Here is a 16,169-nt window from a genome sequence, read left to right on the forward strand (position 1 = left end):
TTAGGATTTTATAAGCACTTTCAGAGTACTAGTTGTTGTAACACCAGTGGGCACACTGAGGTGGTTCTCTAGCAGAAGGATACAGAGTGTGTGTGTGTCTAAAATACTGATGATTTAATGTACAAAGAGATACGTTGTATTACCTGTCTGGTTAAATCACCCTTCGTGGTTAAGGGATTGTAGTGCTTATCATAACAAGCAAGTCAGTTTCCCGGGGAGATGTAACAGAGGAAGGGACTGAGCAGGCTTTTCTACAAGACTTTGCCAGCGTGTACTGATCCCGATCTACAGGATTGTATCTGCTCCTTTGCTGAGCTGATCTTTGAGCGACTTCGGTTTGCGTTACATTGCAGTGAATCAAATGGTGATGTTCAGATTAGACCAAAAACCATTCTCTGGCCAGTCCTCAGGAGGTATAAAGTGATAGGTCTCCTGCCCTGACTGGAACTACTTGCCATCCAGAGGAGTGCAAGAATGATTTATCTCAGAGGCTTTTTGTTGCAGAGCTTCCAAAGAAAGCAGTGGGAATGGTGTGGGTTACTGTCTTCTGTGCCATTAAAAATAATCTTGGGAACTGATCCCTTCCTTACTCTAATCTTAGCACCCCAATCAGTGTTTTAGGTGTATAGTATTTCCCTTCCGCAATTTGAAATGTGTTAATCATGACACTCCTTAAATTTTATTATTTTTTTCTTAGGACTCTCAAAAATGGTGTAGTTAAAGGAGATACTGTTTTGCTACCTTGATTTGGGTTTGGTTCATAGCGGACTTGATGTCAAGTTCTGTCCAAGCCCTGGCTGGTGTCCAGACCTAGCTGATGTTAACAGGGAGGGAATGTATTCACACAGAATCTTTCCTTCATCCTTGACTCATACTTTGCCAGAAGTGCCTCTCAGCCACCCACTCACAGCTCTGTAAAACAAAACCTTCAACTTCTGTTTGCATTCAGTTATCTCTCAAGCTTCCATTGAGCTGCTCTCCAGCAGCATATCTGAGGCTGCTGGTTGTGAGTCATCTTTGTCTAGTCCATCCTTCCAGCGTAATTTACTCTGCACGTCAGCTCTCCAAATCCGTGCAAGTATGTGTTTTAGCAACCGAGACCGATTGTAGGAGGACATGAATGCCTTATGCTTTTTCCCGTTCTTGATGGAGGATTTCATAGCACTAGATCACCTGGGAGGAAAAGCTTTAAGCTGTTATGTTATCAGGGTACTGCTCTCATAAACTATTAAATTATTAAAACATTTTAAACTTTTGTTGAAAAGTACAACTCACGAATGAGGCTCAGCATTTCTGTGTGCTTATGAAATGTTCTTCTCTGACTTAAAGACTTCACTGCATATTATAGCTTTTCAAGAAGTCTGAATATGAATTTTCACCCTTTTATTAAATGTGGATATTTTATCGTTATTTATCCAGTCCAGTGCGGCAGTGATAGTGTGATGGTATTACAGACCCCTCCTGTTAACAGTTACTCCTCTAACAGTTCCAGACTTGCATCACGTAAACAATTTTGCCTATTCAAGTATTCTTCTCTGGAGTTCTGTAGGAACATTGAAAATGTTGCAGTCTCCCTGTGTACTGGAACCTGATGTCACTTATACGTAGAGGGATGTATTGGAAACATACCTGGTTGAACTGCCCAAATGCAGTGTTGGTTACAAAAGTCATCTTAGACCCTGCCTGTGCTCACTGCAGTCTGTGTGAGTCCTTTGTTAACCTCTAGAGTTTGGGTCAGGGTCCAGCTACCGAGAATACAGCCATCTTTTTTTTTTTTTAATGAAAATATTTGTGTATTATGTGTTGCCTTTATTATGCACATGTAATGTTTGTGTGTCTTTTTAATCGTATTACTGATGAAAGCGTTATTAACTTTTAGTGTATTCATATCGCAGATTTCCTGTAACTATTGATATTCCTGGTCAGGACAATATTAGTCCTGTGACTAAGAAGTCAGGTGCTTGTTATTAACCTCTAGTTCTTTCTCTCCCCTGCCCCTCTTTTAGAGGCCTTTGAGTCATTGATTCGCTTTGCTGAAAACCGCACAAGTTCCCTGTTTGAGACAGCTTACAGACCTATGGCAAAAGAAGCAGCAGAGCCTGTTAAAGAACTCTTTACAGACATCTCTCTCTACATTCTGGGCGCAGAGACTACAGTGGAAAGCGCAGTATTACGGTTCTTTGACAGTCTCTTTCCTCTGGTGTACAGTCGACTAATAAACCCAGGAATTACAGATTTATCAGAGGACTATACAGAGTGTCTGCGGCTCACGAGGCAAGACATAAATCCGTTTGGACGCTATTCTAAAAACATGGTTACAGAGCTGTCGAAATCTCTTTGGGCGAGCAGGATGCTCAGCCAGGCCCTCAGTCTGGGCATCGAAGTGATAAATACTACTGAACACGCCGCTCTCACGAAGGAATGTAGCAAAGCTCTAGTGAAGATGCAGTACTGCCCTCACTGCCAGGGCCTGACGCTAATCAGGCCCTGTGTCGGATATTGTCTGAACGTAATGAGGGGCTGTTTGGCCAGTGTGTCAGAACTGGATGCACAATGGAGAGAGTACATCTCCACGCTGGAATATCTGACTAACGAAATGGCTGCCTCACATGATCTGGAAACGGCACTGACGGGAATCCGGAATTCCATCAATGAAGCCATCCTGCACGCACAGTTGAATGGGCCGCAGCTCTCCGCTACGGTAAGTGCTCTCTAATTATTCTCTACTCCCATTTATCACTTTCATTATTTGATGAATAAACATTTAAACAAGTCGGTGTTGTCTTTGCACCAGTTTTTAAGCTTCAACTAGAACTTTGTTTAATAGTCCGTGGAAAACATTACAGATAATTATGATGGGGTTCAATAGAGTCTGCTTTGAAATGAAAGGAACGACGGAAGTTTGTTCCTTGAGAAGCAGCCCTGTAACGCAGATAACTCCGGCTTGTCTGCAGAATTTTCTAAACAAAAAAAATTGGGATATATTATACTTGATATCAACAATGTATTTTCATACTCTAAAATATCTGATTCTGTAACTCTAGGAGCAGCGTTCCCCTGGCATGTGAGTATTTGTAGCGTGTGGGGACGTTTCACAGGAATCAGTATAAAGGTTTAGAAGATAAGGTTCCTAAATAAAGGCAAAGACAGTAACTTTCATAATTTTACAGTCCTTTTAGTTTTGTGTTGACTGAGACATCAGGAAGGTAGTACGGGTCTATAATGAGTACATGCATCGTACAAAAGTTGAAAGAAGACCATAAAAAAATCAAACTTACTTGACAGCATTTACATAAGTAAAAGATAAAAATATACTTTAAGGGGATTCACTTTTGTAAGTGGTAGGTTAAGGAGGAAAGAACGGGGATTGTAGAACTGTCATAAATAATAGCAGCATATGAATGTCAGGTGTTCTCTCAAGGTGTTGAAGATTAGACCAGAAATTTTTTAAATGACTAATGGTGCAGCTGGCTACATCTCTATGAAGTTCAAGATGACTGTCAGTGGAAGAAAATGTAGCAGTGTGGCCTTAAGCAGGGCAAAGACTAATCTAAAAAATGCAGATAGATCTGCCTGTCTTGAAAGGAAAGTAATCCTTGCAGAGAACAAATGAGAATGAAATGCACAGATCTAAAAATTTAATTCCTGTGCTGAACTCTGGTCATCGTATTATGTAAGAGAAAAAACACTTCAAAGAGTCTACAGAAAGAAGCTATGGCAGAGGGTATTCTGAACTAAGGAAGTATTTTACTAGGGGAAAAATGCCTGTATGTTTGTAACATTCCAAGACACCTAATATTACAGTTCTCTTCAATTTAGAACACCTGACAGAGCCGGAGACTTACAGTCAGTATAATCTGTAGATTATAATAAAAAACTCCAACCACTTCTACTAATCTGATAAAATTTTCACTTGATGTTTGTAGTTATTTCAGCCTATGTTGCCTCAGGTTCTCCTTTCTTTTCATCAATGACACCTGTGTCTGGTAGTTTATCTGACACCCAATGATAAACGTGAAAAATTAAGATAAAATTTGTCCACGTTCTTGGATGGTGCCCAGTTGGCATTGGAGCCTCCGAGCACTGCGGAACAGCAGGTCTTCCTCGTCCTAATGTCGAGTTGTAGCATCATCACGTATCCCATAAAGCAGTGTTACACCTAGAAACGAAAACGAACTATCTTCTTGCATCTGCTCAGATCTTCCCTCAGATCTTATTTTTATGCGAGTCTAGAAGGGAAATGAAAATCAAAGTACGCTATTATTATGTATATTAGCTTTATCTCACTACAGATAGATACCTCTTAAGTTATTGCATGGCTTCGCTACTGATTACACAGAAGTAATTAGGAATAAAGCTAAGCTTTCTGGCTACTAGCAGCAAAAATTGTCTGACAGATATTTCCTGCAATACGTGCAGCATGTGACAAAATGCTAAAACATAATTCTGCATTACATTTGTCAGCCTTGTCATTAATATGCACTTGCTTAGCCTTCTGATGAGGTAAAATTCAAAATCCAGGTGAGTATCAGATAATTACAGATTAAGTCAATCAGTGTGTTGCTTTTAGCTGTTGTGGAAGTAGAATTCTCTCTGAAGTGTCTTTCAGGCTGAGGATTTTCTTTAATGGTTATTCAAATAATTTCATTAAGGTCTTTTTCAGTTCCCTAGCAGTAACTTTAAAACTTTTCCTTCTGAATTCAGGAAGCGCTGTTGTGTTTGAAACTGCGTCAATTCTTTTTTTCCCCAAAAGTGTCTTTGTTTTCTCTCACTAGTGAAATCTCTCTGCACAGAAGGTTGTGTGTTGTTTTAGGGAACGCTCTGTCAAAGAGCAAAGGACATTTTCTGTTTGAAAATAAAAGCTATACACCAGTGTGTTATCCTCAGACTTGCAGCTTTTTCAGTTGTCAGCAAGGTAAGATTATATTTTGAAGACGGAGCATGTTTCATGTTCAGCTATTTGAGCAAGTATTTAGTCTGATACTGATTAAAACTTTACTGATTAGTTACAGAGGATAACCATTATTTAGAAAATTGAGCCTAATTAAGCTGTATTTCCTTCTCTGAAGAAACGGAAAGGAGTTCAATCTACAGCTTCAGGATTTCCGGCTGTGAGATGGCTTCTCGGAATCCGGGGCCTGATTCTCAATTACACTAGCGTCCTTTTTGGGGAAGGGGAATTGTACCCAGGGTATTTACTGTGTGTTTTACGTAGGGGGAATTTTTTTCAGAAAAGAAGATGCCTTCTCTTTTCCCTTCATAAAAATGCAGAGACCTTTTACTGTTCATGCGATTTGCTCTTGAGCTTCTGCAAAAGTGGAAATGTTTAACTTGTGTACAGTTTCTGTTACAAATGCTGTAATTGGTTTCATTCAATTATAAATAATCTATGGAAAACTCATTCAGGAAAGCAGAGCACTCCTAGTAATTTTCATTTATCCCGAGGCGGCCTTAATTAATGCATCTGCCCTTTTAGGAAATGTTTTACGTTTTTTTAATAGACAATATGGCTAAAAATTAGAGTTCTTTTTTAGCTTGCTGCCTGCCTGGATGATAATGAATAATGGAAAGTTAGATTAGGTTTCCTTTAAAACAAGGGGAAAGGGTGAAATAAACCAATAAAGCACTTAGGATGCTTTGCTCAAGTGAGGTGCAGTCAATTATTACAAATATCTTAAAAAAAAAAATCCTATTTGTATGATAAGCGTATAACTTCAAGAGACTGGCCTCTGCTGATCTCGTCCATTATAGCCAAGAGAATTGCCCGATTTGCTGGGATGGCATGTGTGAAAGGTCACCTTTAAGATATTAGTAATCTCTCCTCAGATTCCTCCAGAATGTGCCGTGCCATTTGTTCAATAATGCTGGCTTCCATCCAGCTTACTTAACCTAATGCGGGCCAGCCACGCTCTGCAGCATCAGCAATCATAATCATTACTTTCTGGTTTGTCTGCTGGAATCTAATTGTCTTTCCTATTGGAAGGAGCCCTGACTGCTGCTTGGTGCCAGCTGCAGAGACCAAGTTTGTTCACCATTCCTTATCATTTTTGAGACGTTTTCTCTGGTTTGTTTTGTTGTGTTTTTTTTTTTTTTCTCTTTGTGTCTTTGTGTTTTAAAGATGGTCTAATTTTTCCTGTATTCATTCTAGTGTATTGCTGTATTCCAAACTCTGTGCATCATTCCTGATTTTTTAATTTTTTTGGATTTTTTCCTTTTTAATTCAAAGTGAAAGTAAAATACACTCAACTGAAATGCAAGGAGGAGGAGAGGCAGCTTTGAAGTCCATGCTGGCCTCTGGCGCTCCAGGAAGTCCATCGACCACTGTCCTTGGAGTCCAGTCCCACTGAGGCTGTGTTCCAGTTGCTTGTGTAGGATGAGTGAGGGCTTGCTTGCAGCCCACCTCCAGTGGACCGAGGGTGATGAATGGGGACAGGTATTGGAAACAAAATAACATATTTAGGGCAACAAAGATGATTAAGGGATTGGAGCATCTCCATTGTGAGCAAAGGCTGAGAGAGCTGGGACTCTTTAGCCTGGAGAAGAGAAGACTGAGGGGAGACCTTATTAATGCTTACAAGTACCTAAAGGGTGGGTTGAAGGAGGAGGGAGCTGGACTCTTTTCAGTGGTTCCCAGTGACAGGATGAGGGGCAATGGGCACAAGCTGGAACACAGGAAGCTCCATTTGAATCTGAGGAAAACCTTCTTTATGGTGAGGGTGACAGAGCCCTGGAACAGGCTGCCCAGGGAGGTTGTGGAGTCCCCTTCTCTGGAGATCTTCAAGACCTGCCTGGATGCAGTCCTGAGTGATGTGCTCTGGGCAATCCTGCTTCAGCAGGGGAGTTGGACTAGATGATCTCTAGAGGTCCCTTCTGACTCTGACAATTCCGTGATATGAGGTAAGGAAGATTTCTGTTGGATCAGAAATGGTTAGAATCTGATGGCCCTCCTAACTTTAAATCTGCACCTCCACTGATACAGAACGTATCCTAGTGCTGCAGTTTTTACCTTCAGTGGAGCTTGGTCATCTTGCTTGCAGAGTAGCACTGCTTTTTCCTGATCTGTGGGATGGGTTTCCTGCTGAACAGGCAGGAGCTCGAGTCAATGCCCTGCTCAGGTACAGATTCCCGTTAGCTCTGGCAATTCATGGTTACACACAGATTTGTCTCTCCTCTGTCTGTGGGATAGACATACAGCTTCCCTCTGTCTGAGGAGGGTTTTGAGGTCTAATAGCAGAAGGATGATTGTTTCTTTTACTAGATTATCTGAGTGCGTAAGATGCATTTGCCCACGTTGGTAAGCTCTGTGAGCTGGGTCCCTTCTGGGCTACTGGAAATGGTGATTTGTTACCTGTTCCGCAAAGGTGGGCAGTGCTGCACGGGTGGCTGGCAGGGACTGTGTGTGTCACTCGCAGTTGCTGGGTCACGCTTCAGCAGCAAGCTGTGAGCCTGCCGGCCCTGGCATTTGGCACTTTTCTCTCTGCCTTAATTCAAAGGGCAAGGAGGCAACATGGAAATACCTCTTTAGAATAGAAAAAATTCTGCATTGCTAATGTTGCTGTGTGTGTTAGCGCTCCGTTTGTCAGGGGCAAGGCAGAGGCAAGATTTTTAAAGAAGAAATGTTTTATGGTCTGAATTCCACTTCAGCTCAATAGAATTTGTATGCATAATTATCTGTTGTTCTTTTAAACGCTTTTCCCCAGGTATTGCTACAACTTCTACCCTGCATGTGGCTTCTTGTGAAACCTACTTGCCCGCCCACATAGTGGAAAATGCAAAGTGATGTGTGTTAGCAGAAAGAATTGGAATATGGGAAGACACATATACCTGTGTTGTTCTTGCTGCATGAAGTTCATAAGCATAAAGTACTTATCGTCTTACTAATGTTATAATGGCTGGAAATGTATTAAAATGAAGAGAATGTAAAAAGCCACAGACCTAATATGTTTAGAATAGCCAACTGTTACACAAGACAGAAGTCCAACATATTGTGTTTCTTGGAGTAATAAAAGCAAAAACTAATAAAAGACTCGGTAAAGGAGAATTGTAAAACCTAGATATGATCAGAGATCAGGCATTAGGAGAAAGCAGAAAGGTCTGTGCCTTGAGCCAATTAACTTCTTGGAGATGAGGTTACCAATTAATATGATAAAAGTGATATAAAAAAAAATTTAGAAGAATAAAATTTGGGAGGAGAAGCAGATAGAGGCAGGAGAAACGTAGGAAGTGGAGGATGTTTAAGATGCACGATGCTAGGAATTTCAGGAGTGTCAGGAAGAACAGAATTAGTGACTGTGAGAGAAAAAAAATCTGATCAAAATCCCAGAGAAATCAATAGCAGCCTTTCCACAAGTTGTGAGGACATGAAGGAGAAGGATGAGTGATATTGAGAAGAGATCCACTAAATACCAGTTTCACTTTAAAGGGGATTGGCTTAAGGTTGTAATGAAAGGGATGATCTGATGCCCCTTTCTGATAGATCATTTGAGTGGTGTTTCTTAAAAATATTGTGTTGCTCAGAAGAAATACAAGGAAGGCACAAGAAGGTGAAAACCTGTAGCGGGGACTATTGTCCTTGGTGATGAAGACGAGCCAGAGGAGTTAGGCTTTCCATGCTTGCCCAGCAACTTCTGCTGTGGTCATTTGCAATTAGGGATGTAATTGGGAGCCAGGGAGGCAAATTACATAGAATTAACAGCAAATTAAAACTTAAAGCAATTAAAAAAAATTCAACAGAGAATACTTCAGGTAGTTCTTGGTGGCTGTTCCATCAATCTCCTCCCATTGGTGGTTTTAAAAATTTAATTCCTGTTGCAAAGCAGGTAGCAGGCAGTTTTAAAATGCATGCCCATCACTCTCCAGTGTCTTCTCAACTTGCTTCCCTGAAGCCATTGTTAAATGTGTTCCTCTCATTGCTTGTATTGCATCACCATTAATGTTTTGATTTTGAAATTGTTCTTGCTGACCACTATGTGGTATTTAGCACTAAAGAATGTGGTTGCTTTGCAGGTGAATTCAGGGAAGACCTATAGTTATCCGAGGTAGTTGATCTGTAGGTGGGTGAGAGTGGGAATGCTAGTGGAGTTGGAGAGAGCTGGGAGGCAACACGGAGTCTAAGATAGAAAAGGCTATGCTTATAGAAGCACTGAAAGAATGGTTAGTATTTGGTTCCTGCAATATTCTTATGAAATAGCTGTAGTCTGGTGTCACATCTTGAGTAACAAATGGAGAGGGCTTGTGTGACTTGTTCAGTTATATTGAACAAAGAGTCATTGATAGAGGTAGAACTAGAAATGAGGGGTTTTTTGTTTTTTTGTTTAGTTCTTTGTATGGTACTCCAACAGCACCTCATTTTTAGAGACAACTGAGGGTAGACTTTCAGTGTCCTTTACAGGCACAGATGATGCAGCTCTGCACATATCCTTAGCCAACTGGAAGCTGCAAAGGTTTGTTTAACGTTGCATTTAGCTGAAAAAAGTAATGACTGCGAAGAAGCAGATAGTAATACCTTTGGTACTGAACAAGCAAACTATGTAGATATTTGCTGGGTTCCCTTTAAGAATGGAAAGGGACGTCTGCCTCTGAAAGAACGTATTTGGTATATCCCGAAATGCCTGCATTGCTGTGGTGGGCTTGAGCCAGAACTTGCAGGGGGGCACTTGGAAAGAAAATAAAAAATCTTGCCGTAAATCTTCTGGTAAAAATTCAGCAACGTATGGAAGGCTTACAGAAAATAATTTAGCTGGTCTGAAATCATTAGGAATGGAGAAGAAAAAACAATCCTGAGAAATAAAAGACCTGAGACCCCTTAAAACGTTCACCCTTAGGAAAATAAAAGGTTAAAGAAAAGACTGCCAAACTTACAGCAGCAGGAGATTGATGCACAGTAACCTTACAAATTTGAAAAGGAAATGGCAGTACTATGAACAAAATAACTTTGTGCTGAGTGAGTTCACAGCAACAAAGAGTTTCTGCCAGCCAGTAATGAACTACTTGATTAAAGACATTGAACAGTATCATAAAACACTCCTGGAGACTTTGGAGAACACTCAGAGCTGAACTCAGGTGCTTCCTTCCTCCAAGTTTTCCAGTTCAAATGATCAACACCAGCTGTCAATAAGTATAAGAACCATACTTAGCAGAGGTTAAAGCAGTATATACAATTCCTTGTGGTTATATTGCTGAAAATAACTGTAAAATCATACAGGGAAAGCTATGTTTGTGCAGTATTTGCAATAGAAATGTTATTTAAAATGATGTTTTGCTTTTTCTAAGCACTTACCTTCTCTGAAAACAGAAAATGAAGGAAATGCCTGGCTACAATGAGGTATCTGTAAATGATCTTCAGGAGCCAGACTAGTTGCCCTGTTGAAGCTGTCTGATTTAGTCATTGTTTCTTGCAGATGTGATCTTGAATGACACAATCACTTACGGTGAAGGCATGACCTTGTATATTTTGTTCTCATGAACCACAGTCATGTGCATGTACATCAGGTTCAAATCGTTTGTGAACCCAGGGACAGGAGGAGCCCTGTGAATTGTGCTGAAGGCACACCTTTTAATGTAGTGACCCAGTTCTGCGCGAAAGGTGAAAGAGTCGTTTTCACAGTGGTATAATACATAAAGATATGTCTACATTAAGTATTTTTTTAATTTCTCTTGGGCTTTATACTCACTAAGATGCTGCTCTCATCTTACGGTCAGTCATGAATTAATTTTAAAAAAATGAGCACTGGATCTATGTATCTGGAATCAACTGAATTTCATGGAATATAATCATCTAATTCTTGTAGCCAGCTTTGTAAGTCTTGCCACGTGCTATTTGCTTGATTGAAAAGCATTTTGACACTTCTTGAGTACTGTAGAAGGATTTCTGGAAATAATAATCTAAATTGTTTAATGCATTTGCCGCATTCCCATCTGTTACAGAAGTCCTCTAGAGAATTATGAACAGCCCTTTAAGGGGATGCAAGGAGCTTTCTGGCCCGTGTTGGCTAATGATAGTTCTCTTCCATGCAGATGTTTGATACCAAAGAGTAGCCTGATTTCCTGTTGTTGAGGATCATCTCATCTGTAGTGATGGAACTGCTTGAAATTTGGTATTTATGCAGAGAATAATGTGAATATCAAGTAGGCTAAAATGAAATACACATATTTACAAAAGTCTAAGTTATTATAAATCCGTGTAGGAATAAAAAAAAAAATCATGTAATTACAATAGAGTTGGTTCTGAGAGATATTTACTGGGTATTATCCAGCTGTCATGTTATTTGACTAAACATATAGCTAAGGATTTGGTTTTACATAAATTGCATAGCCTTAAGTTTGCTTTTGCAGAAGTCATCACTCATTTGGTTGTACGTGTCTCTTCATACCCGAAGGCATTTCATCGCAAGTCACATCTTACCTCCCAACTGACTGCTGACTTGCTGATAGTGCTTAACCACACTATTAACAAGTCATTAATCTGTAGTAAGATAAAAAGCTGTTTTCTGCCTGGCGGAGCAGTATTCAAGTTCTATTTCCCATTCCCTAAATCTTGTATTTAGTGTAAACATGTAACCTGAAAGTTTTATGTTCAACATTCATATCAATGGAGTTGATGGATTGAGCTTTTTAACAGCTTTTGATCCGAGACCAGCTCTGCTTGCAATTAACCATTTGTGGTTAAGCACTGTGATTAAAGTTTTGGGAATGATAGCGATTTGGGGCTGCTGCCTTCTGACAAAGGCTTCTGGTTTTGAGAGGGATCATGGCACCATTTGTTTGTTGGGTTTTATTTGTTTACAATCAAGATACACTTGTTTGGCCTAGTCTTATTGCCAAGGTGTTTGTGGAAAACGTGTCAGGTGTTTGTGTGTGTTTGTGGTCCCAGAAATGCTGTTAAGCTGGTATATAGGTGAGTGTTTTCAGGAGATTTTGCATGCAAGTTGTTTCAGAACAGATGAAATTCTGCATGATTCCGGTGTTTCTTCTAAGTTGAGCAGGTATATACTAGTGTATGGTGTACGGTCAGTACGTTATCCAAATGTAGAGAGTAAGAACAGCAGGTTAAATGTGAAGCTAAGAAATAGTAACCAACTTTCAGAGCAAGAGGCCTAAGCAGTGTAGTAAAAAAATCATTATTCATTATTCACTTTGCATTATGGCTACCATATTTATTTAGGGAAAATAATTTTACAAGACAATAGGTTCCTGCAAAGTACATTTTATGACTTCACTTTTGTTTTCTTCTTTAACAAAAACAATGATAAAACGCTGATACTAATTCTAAATCCATACTTAAAAGTGCCTGGCTGATGAAGCAAGTGTCCTTGGCCACTGCAGGAGCGTTAAGCCTGCCCCTCCATGATGCTAAGTGCTGCGAATACTAACAGGAGCCTACGCCAGCACAGGGGCACACATTAACATCCACAGCCCACCTCTTCAGTCCTTCAAATGAAGCTGCCTCTCTCTTCGAGTGTGGATAATCAACTCTAGTTCTAAAAGGCTAGTTCATGTAGCATCTATTTTTATTTAGTTAGAATGAGCTTATTAGTTCTACTATTGATTTGACTTTAGTTTTTCTCAGAGAGGTATGTATCTGCATGATATAACTTTTTTTTTTTTCTCAGTTGGAGCTGCTTTTCTTCATTTTGTTTGCCAAAATGAGGCTTTTAAATTTTTCATCACCTTTTGGTTCCTAGAGAATTAGTTCCTGTGCACCCTACAGCCAAGTGTAATGTTATTAAAATAATAATGACAAACAAAACCCAGCATCATAACCTGTGTAAAAAAAAAAATTAAATACACGGTCAGAATGAAGCTTGGTTTTACCCCAAAGTTGCAAATGCAAGAACATACCCTAAGTCATAATGTCTGTGTCCTGTTTGACTTTACGTGGCTCTGATGGCAGGATATGAGCTGCAGAATAGAAGTTCCACCAAAGCCATAATCATAAAGCTGCCAAGATGGCACAGTCATAATGTCACAGAGACAGCATTGTCACTGAGCACTCTCTGCGTTGCTTGGAACAGGGCTCTGGTGTCAGCGCTTCACCATTATTACAGTTGAAAGATGAAGGACGTAAATGTGGTAAGAGTCCAGGATTTTGCTTCAAGCATAATATTGAGCAAGACAATCAATGGTTGGGATAATATTTATGGAAATGATGATACTCAGGATGACAGATGATGTACTTAGCGTTTCAGCAAGAGTTTTGAAACACTTTATTCATTGTTTCTACTCCTTTCTTTTTTATTCTATTCAGTGCACCTATTGTAAGCCTCCCTAGATTGTGTAACTCATCTACTGAAATTAAGTGTTATTTTCAATTTAAACTATAAAAGAGAAAATAGATGTGCAGGTTTTTTATGAACCTGACTTTCTGTATTGCGGTTTATTAAATATGATGAATTTTGTAGCTGCGGTGCTTTGGAATTGTGGCACTTGTGTTTGTTGTGGGTAATTTTTGGTCTTATAAATTAACAAGGCATCAAACAATGAAGTTAGAGTGTTGCTGGGTTAGGGTCCAGTCCCCGGTAAAAAATGCAGCTCCAGCATATTGGCAGCTAGACTGCTTGTTATTCATTGTAAGGCGTCTAGCTATGGGAGTGTTAGATGTTTGACAGCATTGAATAGATTCCAGTCAGCCATACAAACTACCTCCAGTGAAGTGGAAAGGACCATAAAATTGTTTTAGCAACAGCTAATTCTCTTGAGTCTTTTAAGGCTTTTCCCCCCCCTTTTTTTTTCTTTAACTGTTTGGTTGCCAGTAGAGGATTTGCCAATTTAAACAGTAAATGTTCCCAGATTGATTTCATGTTATAAGAGTAGTTGTGAAACCTTTGCACTGATTTTGCATAGTTTAGATTTTGAAAAAACAAAACAAAACCCAAAATGTATATTTAACAATGGTACCTTTGAGTATAAAAACAACTATAAAGTAACTTAAGGGATTGTTTTTCTAGAAGTGATTTTCCTATAAATAACTTTCAGTTCTATTTTTATCAACAAGGCACTTGGGTGCTAGTCTGTTAACTCGTTGGTATTTTACTTCTAAAGCTGCATCCCTCATCTGCAGCAGCCAAATGCTTCCTGCAGCAGTGGGACCAAGTAGGGCAAGTAAGCATCTTCCTCTGAGTATTGCCTTTCCTCTTAAGGGGATACTGCCCAGAGCAAAATTTGGTATTTGCATAGAAAGGTACACAAATTTTATTGTCCATGACTTCAAGCTATGGCTTAGCTACCTCAGGTGTTGGCTTATCTACATCACTAACTGGAGATACCATAAAATATCTGATTTTCCAAGTCAGGACGGGGCCTTAGCATTTTGACAGTTGTGTATTTCATCTGAGCTACTAGCAGGCGCTGGGACAACTTCCAAAGCTTATCTTTTTACAATGGTAAGAGCCTCTGTTCTCCTGACCTGAAGCAGGTATTGGTGGCTTGAACCTCTGTTTCTTTGCAAACCTGCTCCCTTGTACACCGTCCCTGTAGTCATTTTCTGGGAGACCAAATAGTTTTAATCCTCTCTAATGAAATTTTTTGTTGCTCTTATTGCAGACTTATAGTTCATGTGCTGGTAAGCCATGACAACATGCGAATCCTCACTTTCCCAGAGGTGAGGCTGGTTGCTGCCGAGTTCCCTAGAGGGCATTTACTACTGGAAATACTGATAAGGAGTGGAGGATAGGGGAAAGAGCAGAACTTATAATAATTCTTAAAATGTATTTTTCAAGTATTCAAGTCTCTGCTTTGTTCCATAGAGCCAGAGTGGAGTCAGGACTGCAATTTGAAAGATGAGCACGGGGCCCTTGCTTGTGTCTTGGACTGGCAGGAGGCAATAGGAAAATGGAATGTACAGGAAGATGATTTGAGGAGCAGAAGTCTGGATAATGAAGAGGAATTTGGGATATTTCCATCCATCCTTGTGCCCTTATTGAAGGATAAGTGTTTGCTTATGTGAGGCTGCAGTAGAAGTATTCAAAGATGTGCACATGTTTGTTTGGAAGGTCCATTGGTTCTTTTCAGGGAGACATCTATGTTTTCTGTCTTCTGTTTTCTTTCTAATTTAGTTAATACTTTTTGATAAAAACGTCACTTAATAAGGTGGTTTGATTTGAATCAATGCTGTTACTTCAATATCTGGAGTTTACCCTTGATTCTCATTTTATTTTAAATACACATGCTATATCATTTTAATTACATGCTTAATTCCCTTTTTTTCTCATTCTGTGGAGGCAAAAGGAAATAATCATTTTATACATCTGTCTGAACCCTTTCTTTTATATCACACTAGACCAGGAATGTGAAAAGTTTGATGGATTTTTATTTACTGATTTTTCTGTATGAAAATTGGAACTTGACTGCTAAAGGCAGAATCAAAACCAAAAGCTTCCAAACAAGTGATGGTGAAGCAAGTCAAAGAAGGATACTTGTGGTGGGTTGATCTTGGCTGGCTGTCGGCTGCCACCCAAGGGACTCTCTGTTCTGCTTCTCAACAGGACAGGGGGGAAATAAGGTGGAAAAACTTGTGGGTCAAAATAAAGATCGTAGAATCATAGAATAGAATCATAGAATTGTCTAGGTTGGAAGGAACCTTTAAGATCATCTAGTCCAACCATCAACCTAACCCTGATAAAAACCATCTCTAAACCATGTCACTGAGCACTATGTCAACCTGTCTTTTACATACCTCCAGGGATGGTGCCTCAACCACTTCACTGGGCAGCCCATTCCAATGCTTAATAACCCTTTCAATGTGAAAATTTTTCCTAATACCCAATCTGAACCTCCCCTGGCGCAACTTGAGGCCATTTCCTCTTGTCCTGTCGCCTGTGACTTGGGAGAAGAGACCGACCCGCACCTCCCTACACCCTCCTTTCAGGGAGTTGTAGAGAGCGAGAAGGTCTCCCCTCAGCCTCCTTTTCTCCAGGCTGAACAACCCCAGCTCCCTCAGCCTCTCCTCATGAGACTTGTTCTCCAGACCCCTCACCAGCTTCACTGCCCTTCTCTGGACCCGCTCCAGCACCTCAATGTCTTTTTTTTTTTTTTTGTGGTAAAAATTGCTGTCAAGGGCAAAACAGACTCCACTTGGGGAAAACTAAGTCAGTGCCCATCAAAATGGAGTTGCATGGTGAAAAAAGGACAGAAACTAAAAGCTGCTCACCCGTGGCCCAACTTCAGTCCTT

General features: G+C 40.0%; 1 protein-coding gene across 1 annotated transcript in view; it reads left to right on the plus strand.

The window, feature by feature from the left end:
* Positions 1 to 16,169, plus strand: part of LOC141468409 (glypican-5-like) — a 382,005-nt gene that overhangs the window by 86,776 nt on the left and 279,060 nt on the right. The window contains exon 3 of the mRNA XM_074153483.1: positions 2,007 to 2,701. Within this exon, the coding sequence (XP_074009584.1) occupies positions 2,007 to 2,701 (695 nt within the window). The remainder of the gene's footprint in view (positions 1 to 2,006; positions 2,702 to 16,169) is intronic.

This window comes from Numenius arquata, chromosome 9, assembly GCF_964106895.1.
Source record: "Numenius arquata chromosome 9, bNumArq3.hap1.1, whole genome shotgun sequence".
Lineage (NCBI taxonomy): Eukaryota > Metazoa > Chordata > Aves > Charadriiformes > Scolopacidae > Numenius > Numenius arquata.